This window comes from Melanerpes formicivorus, unplaced genomic scaffold (assembly GCF_026170545.1).
Source record: "Melanerpes formicivorus ecotype bairdi unplaced genomic scaffold, bMelFor1.0.p_v2 SCAF_34, whole genome shotgun sequence".
NCBI classification, from domain to species: Eukaryota; Metazoa; Chordata; class Aves; order Piciformes; family Picidae; genus Melanerpes; species Melanerpes formicivorus.
Genome location: NW_027142386.1, coordinates 152,396 through 165,195, shown reverse-complemented (window position 1 = coordinate 165,195; position 12,800 = coordinate 152,396). Strand labels below are relative to the sequence as shown.

Genomic DNA, 12,800 nt, shown 5'->3' with positions numbered 1-12,800 from the left:
ATCAAGCGGCGACTTGTCCTCCAACCACAAAACAGGGCAGGAGGAACGTGTCCGCATCCTCCTCGGCGCGGAAGGGAACTTGCCCAGGAGGGTGAAATGCCCTGCGCAGAGCCGCGGGCGCTGCTCACCGGGCAGCCGACCTCGCCTGGCCGCGGGGCTGGGTCTCGCCGCGCTGTCTGGACCCAGCTGCCGATGAAGGAGCCGCCGGCCTCGGAGATAATTGCTAACGTGTCTTATCAGCGGCGGGATCATCAATCAGGGGCTGCACGAACGTGTCCCGCAGCTGCGATTTCCACACCATGACCAAACCCTTCCAGAAGTCGCTGACCAGTTACCGAGCCGTAACCTTGGCTGTTTCCCAGCAGTGCCCAGTTTAGAGCATCTCGCTCCCCCCCGCTCATCCCCTGTGTCCCTCCCAGCAGCAGGCACTGGGAGAGGAAAGCTGTTCCAGTATTTCACCACGCTCACTGTAAAGAATTTCTTCCTAATATCCAGGCTAAATATCCCTTCTTCCAGCTTAGATTTAGCATGGATATTAGGAAGAAACTCTTGACAGGGAGTGGGGGAAGACACTGGCACAGGGAGATTGTGGATGCTCCCTCCCTAGAAGTGTTCAAGGCTAAGTTGGACGAGGCCTTGAGCAATCTGGGCTGGTGCAAGCCCCCTATGGCTGGGGGATTGGAACTGGATGATCTTGAAGGTCCCTTCCAACCCAAACCATTCTGTGATTCTAGCTTTGGAGGGAGCGTCCCTGCGCTTTGTTCCCCCGGGCTTGCTCCACCAGCCAAGAGCCAGAGCAGCAAAACCTGGGCTGAAGATGCCACCTGCTGGAAGCAGGGCGAGGGGGCACCCCCGCAGCCCCACCACCCCTAAAATCTACCACCTCACAGCCCTGCTTCCCCCAAACCCCACAACTTCACAGCCCCAGCATCCTGAACCCTCGCCCCACAAACCCTACAACCCCACCACCCTCAAATCCCCCAACCCCACCACCCTGAACCCCCAAACCCTACAACTCCATCACCCTCAAACCGTCCATCCCCAGCTCCACCAACCCTGGGACACCCCAAGTGAGGACCATGAAGACCACTCCCCGCCCCCCCAATCTCCTCTTCACCCCCACCCCACAAAAGCCACATCCTTGGGAAAGGGCCAGGCTTGAACCGAGCGCCGGGTGATATTTGGGGCACATTCAGGTTGGTTTTGGTTGGGGTATTTTTGGGTGCCGCTTTTTAAGCCAATCTTGGCATTGCACCCGAAAACCGCAATTTTGACGTCATTTGGCGGGGGGCTCAGGCTCTCCCTATCTTTTCTTCATGGAGAGAGGCTTCCACCCCCACTCCTCTAGGTGGCGCGCTTCCTCAGCGCCTAAGCGCCGCCTCTCCGCGCTTTCCGTTCCGCGTTTACTCAATGTTTCTTGACCCTTCTCGGCCACCGTCGGCTTTCCGCCGCACGTCCGCCGGTCGGGGCGGGGTAGGGGCGGGCTAGCGGGGGGGGGGGGGGGGGGGGAAGGAAGATGGCGGAGGCTTCACCACAACCGGGACGGTTCTTCTGCCACTGCTGCTCCGCCGAGATCGCCCCTCGACTACCTGTGAGTGGGGGTGGGGGGGTCTGGAGCCGGTGTAGGGTTGGGGGCAGCCGGGGCAACGGGCTGGGGTCTGGGAGTGGGAGGATTCCGGTGGGTTGGGCACGTGGGGGTGAGGCCCGGGGGGGGGGGGGGGGGGTCTGGGGGAAGCTGGACTCCCGTGGCGGGGAGGAGTGAAACGGGGTGAGGCCCGGGGGGCAGCTGTGCTTGTGGCGGTTGGCGCTGGGGGAGGCGTTCGGAGAGGGTCCGGGGGGGCGCTCCGGAGAGGGGCAATGACGGTTGGGGGCGGCGGAGGGGGGGGGGTGGGGGGTGGTAAGAGGGAAACGGGGCGGCCCCGGTCCAGGAGAACTGGGAGCGAAGGCTGTTCGGAGGGGGGGGGGGGGAGGAGGCTGCTCTCCTCCACCCTGTCCGGAGGGGGGGGGGGGCAGAGCGCTCGTGTGCCCCCGAACTGTGCCCCGAAGGGAGGGGAAGGGATCGGTGGAGTTCCGTCCCCCCGCTGCTCAGGCGCCGTCACCCCACCGCTTCCTCCCGAGCGAAGGCAGGATAGCCAGGTGGGGGGTGTAGGGGGGTGTGTGTGGGGGGGTTGTGTCTTTTTTCGGTCTCTTTCAGTAAGATTTAAACGCTCCTGAGAAAAGCCTCAGGGGCGGCGGTGTCTGCACTGGCACAGAAGGGCTTTTGTAGGCTTGGTGCAGCCTGTGAGCAAACAGGTTGTAACCAGTGAGTAAAAGCCCTGGGGTGGGTGGAGAAAGGAGCGGTGGCTTTGGGAAGGAACTGGCCGAAAAGACAGACCGCGGTGGGGCACGGCTGGGGCTCGCCTGCCCAAAGGTTGGGAGGTGCTCTGCTGGGGGGGGGGATCCCAGCAGGCAGGGTTTGCCCTGGGACTCTTCGCAGCGTCCTGTAGGAGTACGGTGCTGCTGTTCTGTGGGCTACTTTAGCGCGTCTTAAGTCCCCTGGTGGTGGGCAGGAGCTGTCCCTCTGCCGCGGCTGGTTGGAGTTCGCCGTCGGTCTGGTTTTGTGACGTGGGGGTTTGTCCTTTCGCCCTCGGCCTTACTGGTTGGGTGAAGGCAGGCTTGCTGGGTGAATCTCGCAGCCTGAAGTGTGAGGAGAGGACTCCTGGAAGGGCTCCTGCTGAGCAGAGCACACGGGCAGACCAGAGGAAGCTGCTCTGGAGCTGGGGGTTGGGACCGAAAAAGCTCTGATGTGTTTGGGTTTTGTTTCAGCAGCCTGCGCTGGGCTGTGCCCACAGGGCGCTTCCGATGGGGAATGTGCTGGGCTGTGGCAGGGAGGGGGCAAGTGGCCTGGCTGGGTCAGGTCTGGTTAATTTCCAGCTGATGAGCTTGGTGCGGAGGGTTCCAAGTTCGTTCGGTTTCGCTCCCCGTGCGCGGGGCGAGCTCCTGCGGCGCCTGTAGGGATCTGCCGCGGCAGGAGTGGTTCGGAGTGCCTGAGAGACAGCAAACTGTGACATTTGTGCTGCCCCAGCTGCAGAGGAATGTGCTGATCCCTGTGTTTGGAGCAGGCTGGGAGCACAAAAGCCTCCCTCAAACAGGAGAGCTGGGAGGGAGAAAGTTGCTCAGTGCTGGAGCGTGGCCACCCTCACGTCGTGATTGACTCCAGCGGAGAGCTGGGGGAACACCGACCAGCGCTGGGCTGCTTTCAGAGGCAGAGAGGGGGGTCCATCTGAGTCTCAGCAGTGGGGGGAGATCCTGTGTGGCAGGGACCCCCTTTGGGAAGAGCTTCTGTGGTGTGGAAAGGTTTCTGAGCTCAAAGGCTGTGTGAGTCGCACGGGCGCAGTTCTTGCACAATCCCACACCTCGGGAGCCCTGCGCAGGGGAGGGAGCAGCTTTTTCTCCCAGGCTGTTTCTAAGCCTCGGTGCTGCCATGCCCTTATCTAGCTGAGCAGGCCAGGGCAGCACTTGGTGGGTCCTTGGCCTTGCTTCTCTGCGCTGGGGCCTTATCTGCTTGTTCTGTGGTGGCCAGAGGAGCGATCCCAAATGCCTTTATCGGGGCAGCTCCATGGGGCTGGCGGCCTCCCCTCTTTTGGAGGCTCCCTCGGCGTAATGAAGGGCCTGGGACACTTCATGCAGCACTAGTGAAGGGAAGCAGCAGTATTTTTGGAAGCTCTTATGTTTTCTTTCCCCCTTGCTGAGTGTGGCTTTGCCAGCACAGGGGGACCAAGGGGGTTGTGTTTGCCTGCGGTGGCTCTTCCCCCTTGGCTGTGGTTGGGGCTGGGTCCAGGCTCTGTCGCTTCCTCTTCTGACTCAGTGCTGCTGCAGAAGCAGGACCTTGAGCATTCTGGGGCTGCTGCTCGCCCTGGCTGTGGTTGTGGGGTGTGAATTCTTCCCTGACAGCAGGAGTTGTGAGGAGAAGTGCCTGCCACAGAGCGCTGAGGAGCCCTTCCTTGCACACTGGGGGTGTTTATTCCACGGCATTCGGCGCGGAGGGCACAAGGGCGGCCGGAGCTCTGTGAGGAGCATTGAGCGTGGGAGTGTGAAACTCTGGCATTGTGTGCTGCAGAATGACCCTCTTGTGTCTCCTTGACCTCTGGTGTGCTCTGAGCCCCAGACTACATCAGTCATAGCTTCCATTCAGCTCCCCTCCAAAGGGACTGCTGGGATGAGCCTTGTGCTGCAGTTCCCTCCCTGGTTTCTTTCCTTGGGGCAGTTTGGGCCCTGGAGGAAGGGGGCAGAGGAAATCCTCCAAAACAGGCAGCTGCTTTTCTGGGAAGGCTGCTGGTTTTGCTTTCACTTCACCCACAACTACATCAGATGTTACCTAATGCTTTGTCTCTGCTGGGGATTAATTAGTGTTATCTAAAGCTTCTCTAAAGCCAAGTTCCAAACAGGCTCAAGCTTAGCATTTTTCCTCCCTGCTCTGGTGAGGGCAGATAGCAGTGCTTGAGGGTCTGGAATTGGGGGGGGTACAGAGGAGTAGGGGGCTGCAGGACTCTTCCCTTCCACCTTGTCACACTGAAGGCAGCCTTTGCAGCTTTTACTGACCACCTTCTCTTCTCACTTAGTGTTTCTTCTCCCCTAGGACTATATCTGCCCACGGTGTGAATCTGGTTTTATTGAGGAACTGCCTGAAGAGCCAAGGTAAGGTGCTGGCCCAGGGGCTGTTGTTGGAATGAATTTGGTCTGCTCTGCCCTGCTCTTTCCCATTTGTTTTTCCTAGTTAAAAGGCATTTTTCAGTTACACTTTTCACTGCTTCTGCCCAGTGCTTGGCTCATCTTTCCTCCCTGTGGGTAGAGGGCGCTTCGCTTGCCTCCTCTGCCTCAGCCGTGGGAATGCTGAGTGTCAAACAGTGCTGGGAGAGGGGTGGCCTGGTTTAAAACAAACAAGAAAAAGTGGTGGAGAGGCTTTCACTGGGGCATGTGATAGCTCTGAGCAAATTGGGAGTCCTCAGGGTAGAGATAACCCTCAGAGGGAGGAATCTGTGGCACAGAGAGCCTGCCTCCGCTTGGCCAGACGCTGCGGCTGAGACTTTGGACTCTCGGCTGGAGCAGCCAAGATCTGCACAGGTTCACGTGCCTCACTGCTGACTCGGTGGCAGGGCTGCCCCCTGGCAGTGTCAGAGCAAGCAAGAGGAGGAGAAATGTCTTAAAAGAACCTCAGAGCCCTTTGCTGGACCACAGGCTGGGGACAGGCAGGTGCTGGGTGTTGGCACGCACCGAGCTGTGCGGGGATGAGCCAAGCCCGTGGCGCTGGTCTGTCCAGATGGGGCTTCTGCGCTCACAAAGTGACATTTGGTCTGACCACACCAAGCTTGTTGAGCTGAAAATGTGCCCTGGCTCATCCCAAATGTGGTGGTGATTTCACATGACCTCAGGAGAGTCACAGAATGCAGAACCTTGGGGGGGGGGTTCGGTGCCGGGGGTGTCAAAGCATAAACCTGCACAGGAAATGTTCCTGCAGCTCTCCAAAAGCAGAAGCTGAACAGTGCTAAGAGTTTTCCTCATAATCTGTCCCTTTTTGGTCACATGCCTCTGCAACAGAGAAGTTCCTTTGATTCAAGATTAGACTTAAGCATGTTTGGGTCATAGTGACCAGGGTTTGTACCTTAAGTCTTCTCTTCCTGGCGCTCCAGAGGATTAGCTGACTTGTGAGGTGGATTGTACTTGATGTCAGTCCTTGCTTGACATCATGGTGCAGTCACTTCTCTCTAGCTTCATGGAGTCAGAATCTAAAAGGTTAGGGAGAAGTGGGGGGAGGGTGAGGGAACATGAAAGTTGCAGGGAGGGGAAGGTGGAAATTGATAGGGGTGGGTAGAAAGTGAGCAGCTGAGGGTGGGTTGGTGTCCGTGTGGAGCTCACCCTGCCCCAGGGGTGGAAGGAAGGTGAGCAAAGCTCTGTGGTCCCTTGAGGTCTGGTGAATCTGTCACCCCCAGCAGCTGTGCCACCTGTCAGACCCTGACCTCTTGTGCCTCTCTTCTGGGAGACCCTTTCCACAGCACCCTTGGGAGCTTACCACTGCTCCTCAATTCCTCACAGGAACGCTGACAATGAAACCACCTCCTCTACATCCACCAGTGAGCAGAGCAGGCATCCCTTTGAGGTGAGTCCTCTCTCTCTTCCAACCCTTTCTGGTTTGCCTGGAGCTGAAGTATTTTTCCATCAGCACTTGAAACATTCCTGGGGTTGTGACAGAGTTTGGGCAGGGAGGTATTAATATCATCCTGCTGCTCCTGAAGGCTCCGTGTTGTATTTTTACTGCATGTTTTTAATAGGCCCAGCACTTGCAAGCTCATGGCTGCTGTGAGGGGGCTAAGCTGGGAGCTGGTGAGCTGGCTGGGTGTGTTGCTATGCAGTAGCCACGGCAGTGAGAGCAGGGAAGCTGGAGAGATTTCTTCCCCTCAGACGCAGTTTCAGTCTGTGTCTCTCGTTCCTCACCGAGCTGCCTCTCAGCCTGCCCTGCTCCACTCGGGTCAGTAGGAGCTGGTGAGCTGCTGGGGGTGTCAGGAGATGTTGTCAGGGGGCTGGTGAAACACCAGGGTGAATCACAGAATTGTTTGGGGTGGAAAAGACCTCAAAGATTGAGTCCAGCCATTGAGCCAACAGCACCGTGGCAGGCCGTGGCCACACGTGTCTTGAACACCTCCAGGGATGGGGACTCCACCACCTCCCTGGGCAGCTTCTTCCAATCCCTCACCACTCTTGCAGCAGAGGAGACATTTTTTCCTCATCTCCAACCTAACCCTCCCCTGGCACCATTTCAGGCCAGTTCCTCTCCTTCTATCACCTGAGCCTAGGGAGAAGAGCCCAACCCCCACCTCACTGCAGCCTCCTTTCAAGGGAGCTGTAGAGAGTCTCCTCTCAGCCTCCTTTTCTCCAGACTAAACCCCCCCAAGTTTCCTCATCTGCTCCTTATAAGTCTTGTTGAATGCTAGGAGTTGTTCCTGACCCACCTGAGGATGACCCTGCTGACCACAGAAGGGTTTGGAAGGGAACCTCCAGAGGGCATCCAGTCCGAGCCAGACCACTCTACAACTCCTTTCCTCCTCACCCTCTGCTCTCTGACCTCTGTCTCTCCCAGAACGTGGATCAGCACTTATTCACCTTGACACAGGGCTATGGCCAGTTTGCCTTCGGGATCTTTGACGACAGCTTCGAGTTCCCCTTCGGGTCCAACGTGCAGGCCGAGGACAACAGGGACTCGGAGAACCGGAGGGAGAGGGAGCACCAATCGCGGCACCGCTACGGCGCCCGGCAGCCCCGCGCCCGCCTGGCCACGCGCCGAGCCGCTGGCAGGCACGAGGGGGTCCCCACGCTGGAGGGGTGAGGAAGCCCCCGACCCCCCGTTGCTTCTCCCTGATGCTCAGCCCATCCCCTTGTTCCTAGGCTCACAGGATGTGAGGGGCTGGAAGGGACCTCTGGAGATCATGGAATCAGTAAGGCTGGAAAAGACCTCAGAGGTCACCAAGTCCAATCTGTCGCCCAAGACCTCATGGCTACTAAACCGTGGCACCCAGTGCCACAGCCAGTCTCCTCTTGAACACCTCCAGGGATGGGGACTCCACCACCTCCCTGGGCAGCACATTCCAATGGCTAACAGCTCTCTCTGTGAAGAACTTGCTCCTCACCTCCAGCCTGAACCTCCCCTGGCGCAGCTTGAGACTGTGTCCTCATCGAGTCCAACCCCCCTCTGCCAGAGCATAGCATCCAGCACAGGGCACACAGGAATGCATCCAGATGGGTCTGGAAAGTCTCCAGAGAAGGAGACTCCACAGCCTCTCTGGGCAGCCTGTGCCAGTGCTCTGTGACCCTCACAGTGAAGAAGTTCCTCCTCATAGTGAGGTGGAACCTCCTGTGCTGTAGCTTATAACCATTGCCCCTTGTCCTAGCGCAGGGTGCAACAGAGCAGAGCCTCTCTCCTCCCTCCATTGCACCCTGTTCTTCTGAGGAGAGGCTGCTCCTGAGCACAGCTCCTCTGCAGGAGGAGTTTCTCCTTTCCCTCCCCCCATGTGACTCTTTTTAGTGCATTCAGCCTCTCCTTCCATGCCAGGGAGTGAGCAGAGGACCAGCAGATCCTAACCTAACCCTGGGGCTTTGTTTTCTTGTCTTCCAGAATTATTCAGCAGCTGGTCAATGGAATTATTGCACCTACCACAATACCAAACCTAGGACTAGGACCCTGGTGAGTTGAAGATGTGCTGCTCTCTCTCTCTCTGACACTCTTCCTGCTCCTGCTGCCAGCCAGGTTGGGACTCTTGTCCTTGTTCTTACAGGGGAGTGTTGCATTCGAACCCGATGGACTACGCCTGGGGTGCCAATGGCTTGGATGCAATAATCACACAGGTACCATCAGTGAGGCTGAAGCTTGAGGAGGGCAGAGCGAGCCTGGAGATCAGCAAGAAAGTCTTGCCAGTGAGGGTGGGGAAACACTGGAACAGGTTGCCCAGGGAGGTTGTGGATGGCCCCCTCCCTGGAGGTGCTCAAGGCCGGGTTGGATGAGCAGCCTGGGCTAAGGGAATAAACCTATTAAATATCTGAGGGCTGGGGGTTGAGAGGGAAGGGAGAGGCTCTGCTCTGTTGCACCCTGTGCTAGGACAGGATGCAAACTACAGCACAGGAGGTTCCACCTCCACATGAGGAGGAACTTCTTCACTGTGAGGGTCACAGAGCACTGGAATAGGCTCCCTAGAGGGGTTGTGGAGTCTCCTCTGGAGCCTTTCCAGCCCCATCTGGATGTGTTCCTCTGTGACCTGTGCTGGATTCTATGGCCCTGCTCTGGTGGCGGGGGGGGGGTTGGACTCAATGACCTTCAGAGGCCCCTTCTAACCCCTAACATCCTGTGATCTATGATCCTGTGTCCCTGCTCATGGCAGAGTGGTTGGAACTAGAAGGATCTTGAAGGTCCCTTCCAACCCAAACCATTCTGAGTCTCCTCATGTGCGGAGCCTCCGTGCTGCCCGCGGCTGCCGCGGCGCAGGGAGGCGAACCGTGGGAGGTGCAGGAGCTGGGAGATGAAGCCTGTGAGGGGGAGTCCAGGGTGCAGGGTTCAGGTGCCCTGGCTCAGTAACTGAGGAGGTTGTGTGTGCTGCTGAGCTCTCATCTCCTCCCTGTGCCTGTTTCTTCTTCAGTTACTAAATCAGTTTGAAAACACTGGACCGCCGCCAGCAGACAAAGAGAAGATCCAGGCCCTCCCCACAGTACAGATCACACAGGAACACGTAGGTAAGTGTGCCTGCTCTGGGCAGCTCTGCACCAAGAGCTCTCTCTAGGCTCTGCTGAATGTTTTCTGGGAATTTTTAGCTTTGCACCTTCCAAGGCCTAAAGCATTTCAAAGAGAGAAAGCTGCAGTATGGCTCGGTTGGACTCGTCCCAAAACTGAGCAGTGGAGACTGGATGGATTTGCCCCTGGGGAAGGGGACTGCTTGGAGAGGGTGGAGATAGAGAAGGAAAGGAGCAAGAAGCACACCCAGGGCAGTGTGGTTGGTGGGGGGAAGGGGAAAAGGTGGCACATTTGCCAGCAATGTGCCCAAGAAGGCCATCCTGTGGTGCATCATGAAGAGTGTGGTCAGCAGGTCAAGAGAGGTTCTCCTCCCCCTCTGCTCTGCCCTGGTGAGGCCACATCTGGAATACTGTGTCCAGTTCTGGGCTCCCTGGTTCAAGAAGCACAGAGAATTGCTGGAAGGGGTACATCAAAGGGCTATGAAGATGCTGAGGGGACTGGAACATCTCTGATGGGGACAGGCTGAGAGAATCGGGGCTTTTTAGTCTGGGAAAGAGAAGATTGAGGGGGATCTGATCAGTGCTGATCAATACTTCAAGGGTGGGAGTCAGGGAGCAGACTTTGTTCAGGGATGCCCAGTGGCAGGACAAGGAGTAACAGGCACAAACTCAATGATCTCAAAGGTCTTTTCCAACCTGGTTAATTCTATTCTAAACTTGACCATAACAAGTTCCATCTAAGCATGAAGAGGAACTTCTCTAAGGGTAGTGGAGCCCTGGAGCAGGCTGCCCAGAGAGGTGCTGGAGCCTCCATCTCTGGAGACATTCAAACTACCTGAAGGGAGGTTGAATGCAGGTGGGGATTGGTCTCTTCTCCCAGGCAAGTAGCAGCAGAACAAGAGGACACAGTCTCAAGCTGTGCCATGGGAGGTTTAGGCTGGATGATAGGAAGAAGTTCTTCATAGAAAGAGAGATTGGCCATTGGGATGTGCTGCCCAGGGAGGTGGTGGAGTCCCCATCACTGGAGGTGTTAGGAAGAGAATGGATGGGGTGCTTGGTGCCATGGTTTAGTTGATTAGATGGTGTTGGGTGATAGGTTGGACTCGATGATCTCGGAGGTCTCTTCCAACCTGGTTAATTCTCTTCTATTCTAAACCCCACCTGGCTGTGTCCCTGTGTGACCTTCTCTCCAGAGATCCCTTCCCAATCTCTGCTTCAGTGGAGGTGTCCCAGCCTGGGTGCTTTGGGTTTCATTCCTCTCTCACTTGGGCTGTGTTTTGCTTCCCCCCTGCCCTGGCACAGACTCTGGGTTGGAGTGTCCTGTGTGTAAAGAAGACTACACGGTCGGTGAAAACGTCCGGCAGTTACCTTGCAATCACCTCTTCCACAACAGCTGCATCGTCCCCTGGCTGGAGCAGGTGGGTGACCCTCGGGGTGGGGGTGGGTGGGGGTTGGCCCTAGCCCCTTGGGGAGGGGGGCAGGATGTTTGTTCTGCCGCTGGAACTGCTCTCCTCTGTGTCAATATTTCCATACCTCCACGGTGAGGCCTTAGCCACCAGCAGCCTTTGGTCAGAGGGAGGTCATCCCAGCCTGCTCCTGGAGTGCTGCTCCTGGGTGGTGTTTCTAACCCTCTCTCTCTCTCTCTCTCTCCTCCTTTTCTTGTCTTGTTTGTGTCTTTGTCTGCTCTCCCAAAGCATGACACGTGTCCCGTGTGCAGGAAAAGCTTAAGTGGACAGAACACTGCCACCAACCCCCCGGGACTGACGGGGATGAACTTCTCATCCTCCTCCTCCTCCTCTTCCTCCAGCTCGCCCAGTAATGAAAACTCATCGAACAACTCATGAATCTTACTCAACCTCCCCTACCCCAACCCCACCCCACCCCCCTCCTCGCCCCTGGGGCCCTCTTCATTGTCCTCCCTTCTCTCCCCCAGCCCAGCATAGGCATCAACCAGGGGCTTCCAGAGCAGAGCCAGGGGAGGAGGAAGAGGTGAAGGAGAAGGAGGGGAGGGGCAGGGGGAAGGCAGTGCTTCCCCAGAGTCCCCTTTTGCTTTCTGAAGGCACCAAGTCTCCAGAGGTCCTTCAGAGATGAGAAGCCTCAAGCCCTGTGCTGGAGGGAGGGGGGAAGAGCTCTCTCTGTCTGTCAGTAAAAACCAACCAACCCAAACCTCCCTTTGCCACGTGGATTGGTTTTTAACCCATTGCAGTGGCAGGCAGCAGCTGCCCCTGCCAGGTGGGCAGCCTGAAGTGTGCAGAGCTGGCAGTTGCCATCCCGAGTGGGAAGGTTGCTTGCTATGGGTTTGCATTTGAAGTTCCTTCCTCTTTATTTCATCTGCTGCTCCTCCTCCTCCTCCTCTTCCTCCTCCCCTCCTTGGCTACTCCTCTGCTTTGGAGATGGGAAGTCTTTTCAGAACGAGAGCACCCAGGATACTGCCTTCCTCCCAGGGATCTCCAGCTGGGGGAGGGCTAATAGCTGTCACTGAAGACATGAATTCGACATAGGCCTCCCCCCCCCCCAGCCCTCCCCTGTCCCCCTCACCCTTTTTTCCCCCATCTCCAACCTCTTCTTTTCTTTTTGTTTTTGGGTTGGTTTATTTTTTTTCCCCTTCTTTTTTTGTTTGGTTGGTTGGGGTTGGTTTTGTTTTTTTTGTTGTTGTTCCTTTGTAACCTTTGCCCTTCTGCTACTCAACACTGAAAGGGTTTTTATAATTTTAAATTATTACTGCTGTTCAATAAAACAGATGTTTCAGCTCAAGCAGCCTCCTTCCTGCATGATTTGAGGAGTGGGGGAAAGCTCTCTGGAGCTGGCTGTGCCACCTCGAGCTTACCCCCCAGCACCCGGGCACCGACCTGCCCCAGGGCCACCCCTCTGTGCAATGCCAGCTTGGAAGGTCTCTGAGCTGCAGGGTTGCAGCTGAAAGCAGCCTGGGCCTGGGCCTGGGGCTGGGCCTGGGGCTGGGGCTGGTGGGAGGGGGTTTCCTCTGTATTTTTCTTTGACATCCTCTCCCTGTTGCAGTCCTGCCCTTCTCAGCCTGAGCCGACTCTCTCTCTTCCAGCCTGTGGCCATCGGGACTGGGTGTGCACCAGAGCAAGGAGCAGCCAAATGCCATTGGGGTGGAATAATAGACAGGAAAAACAGCATTTTGGAGGGGGGGTGGGGGGAAAAACAACCCAACACCCCCCTCCCCAAAAAAAAACAACCCACAAATGTATTTCAAAGCTACTTCAACTACAGCTGATTAAAAAGAAACAAACAAGAGAGAGAGGCAAATCCCCACGTGTGCTGGTGGTGACTCAGTTTCTGTGACACAGCCTGGAGCTTGGAGAATGACAAGAATGTGACCAGAGTGGGCAGTGCCCTACCCATGTCCCTGCTCACCTGGGCTGGGAGGTGTCAAGAGGGACAAAAGGATTGGGGACTTTGGTTTGGTCTGGCCACGCTGAGCTTCCAGTGGAGCCTGGCCAGCTCCGAGAAGCTGGGGCTGGAGCGCAGGGGAGGGTTGGGGTTGGCCATGGAGCTGAGGCTTGGGAGGTTCCCTTGCATCTCCT

The 12,800-nt window shown here is 57.0% G+C and overlaps 1 protein-coding gene across 3 annotated transcripts; it reads left to right on the top strand.

Annotated features, from left to right (window-relative positions):
* The first annotated feature begins 1,505 nt into the window (after positions 1 to 1,505).
* RNF126 (ring finger protein 126) lies at positions 1,506 to 12,519 on the top strand. Of its 3 annotated transcripts, none has more exons than XM_068156224.1 (9): positions 1,506 to 1,591; positions 4,619 to 4,677; positions 6,073 to 6,136; positions 7,148 to 7,356; positions 8,147 to 8,215; positions 8,307 to 8,376; positions 9,162 to 9,255; positions 10,555 to 10,670; positions 12,308 to 12,519. In XM_068156224.1, exons 1-9 carry the CDS (start codon positions 1,517 to 1,519, stop codon positions 12,488 to 12,490), a joined length of 939 nt encoding a protein of 312 aa, XP_068012325.1. In that variant the 5' UTR covers positions 1,506 to 1,516; the 3' UTR covers positions 12,491 to 12,519. The 3 variants fall into 3 exon arrangements, with proteins under 3 accessions (XP_068012325.1, XP_068012323.1, XP_068012324.1); XM_068156222.1 differs by having other exon boundaries at positions 7,115 to 7,356; XM_068156223.1 differs by lacking the exon at positions 12,308 to 12,519 and adding an exon at positions 10,947 to 12,006 and having other exon boundaries at positions 7,115 to 7,356.
* The last annotated feature ends 281 nt before the right edge of the window (positions 12,520 to 12,800 follow it).

What these genes read in the sequence shown, in the direction of transcription:
- RNF126 (XM_068156222.1), top strand. Translation starts at nt 1,517, where the DNA reads ATGGCGGAGGCTTCACCACAACCGGGACGGTTCTTCTGCCACTGCTGC. An exon ending in GAACTGCCTGAAGAGCCAAG is followed by an intron (nt 4,678 to 6,072) that starts GTAAGGTGCTGG and finishes AATTCCTCACAG; the next exon opens with GAACGCTGACAATGAAACCA. An exon ending in GATCACACAGGAACACGTAG is followed by an intron (nt 9,256 to 10,554) that starts GTAAGTGTGCCT and finishes GCCCTGGCACAG; the next exon opens with ACTCTGGGTTGGAGTGTCCT.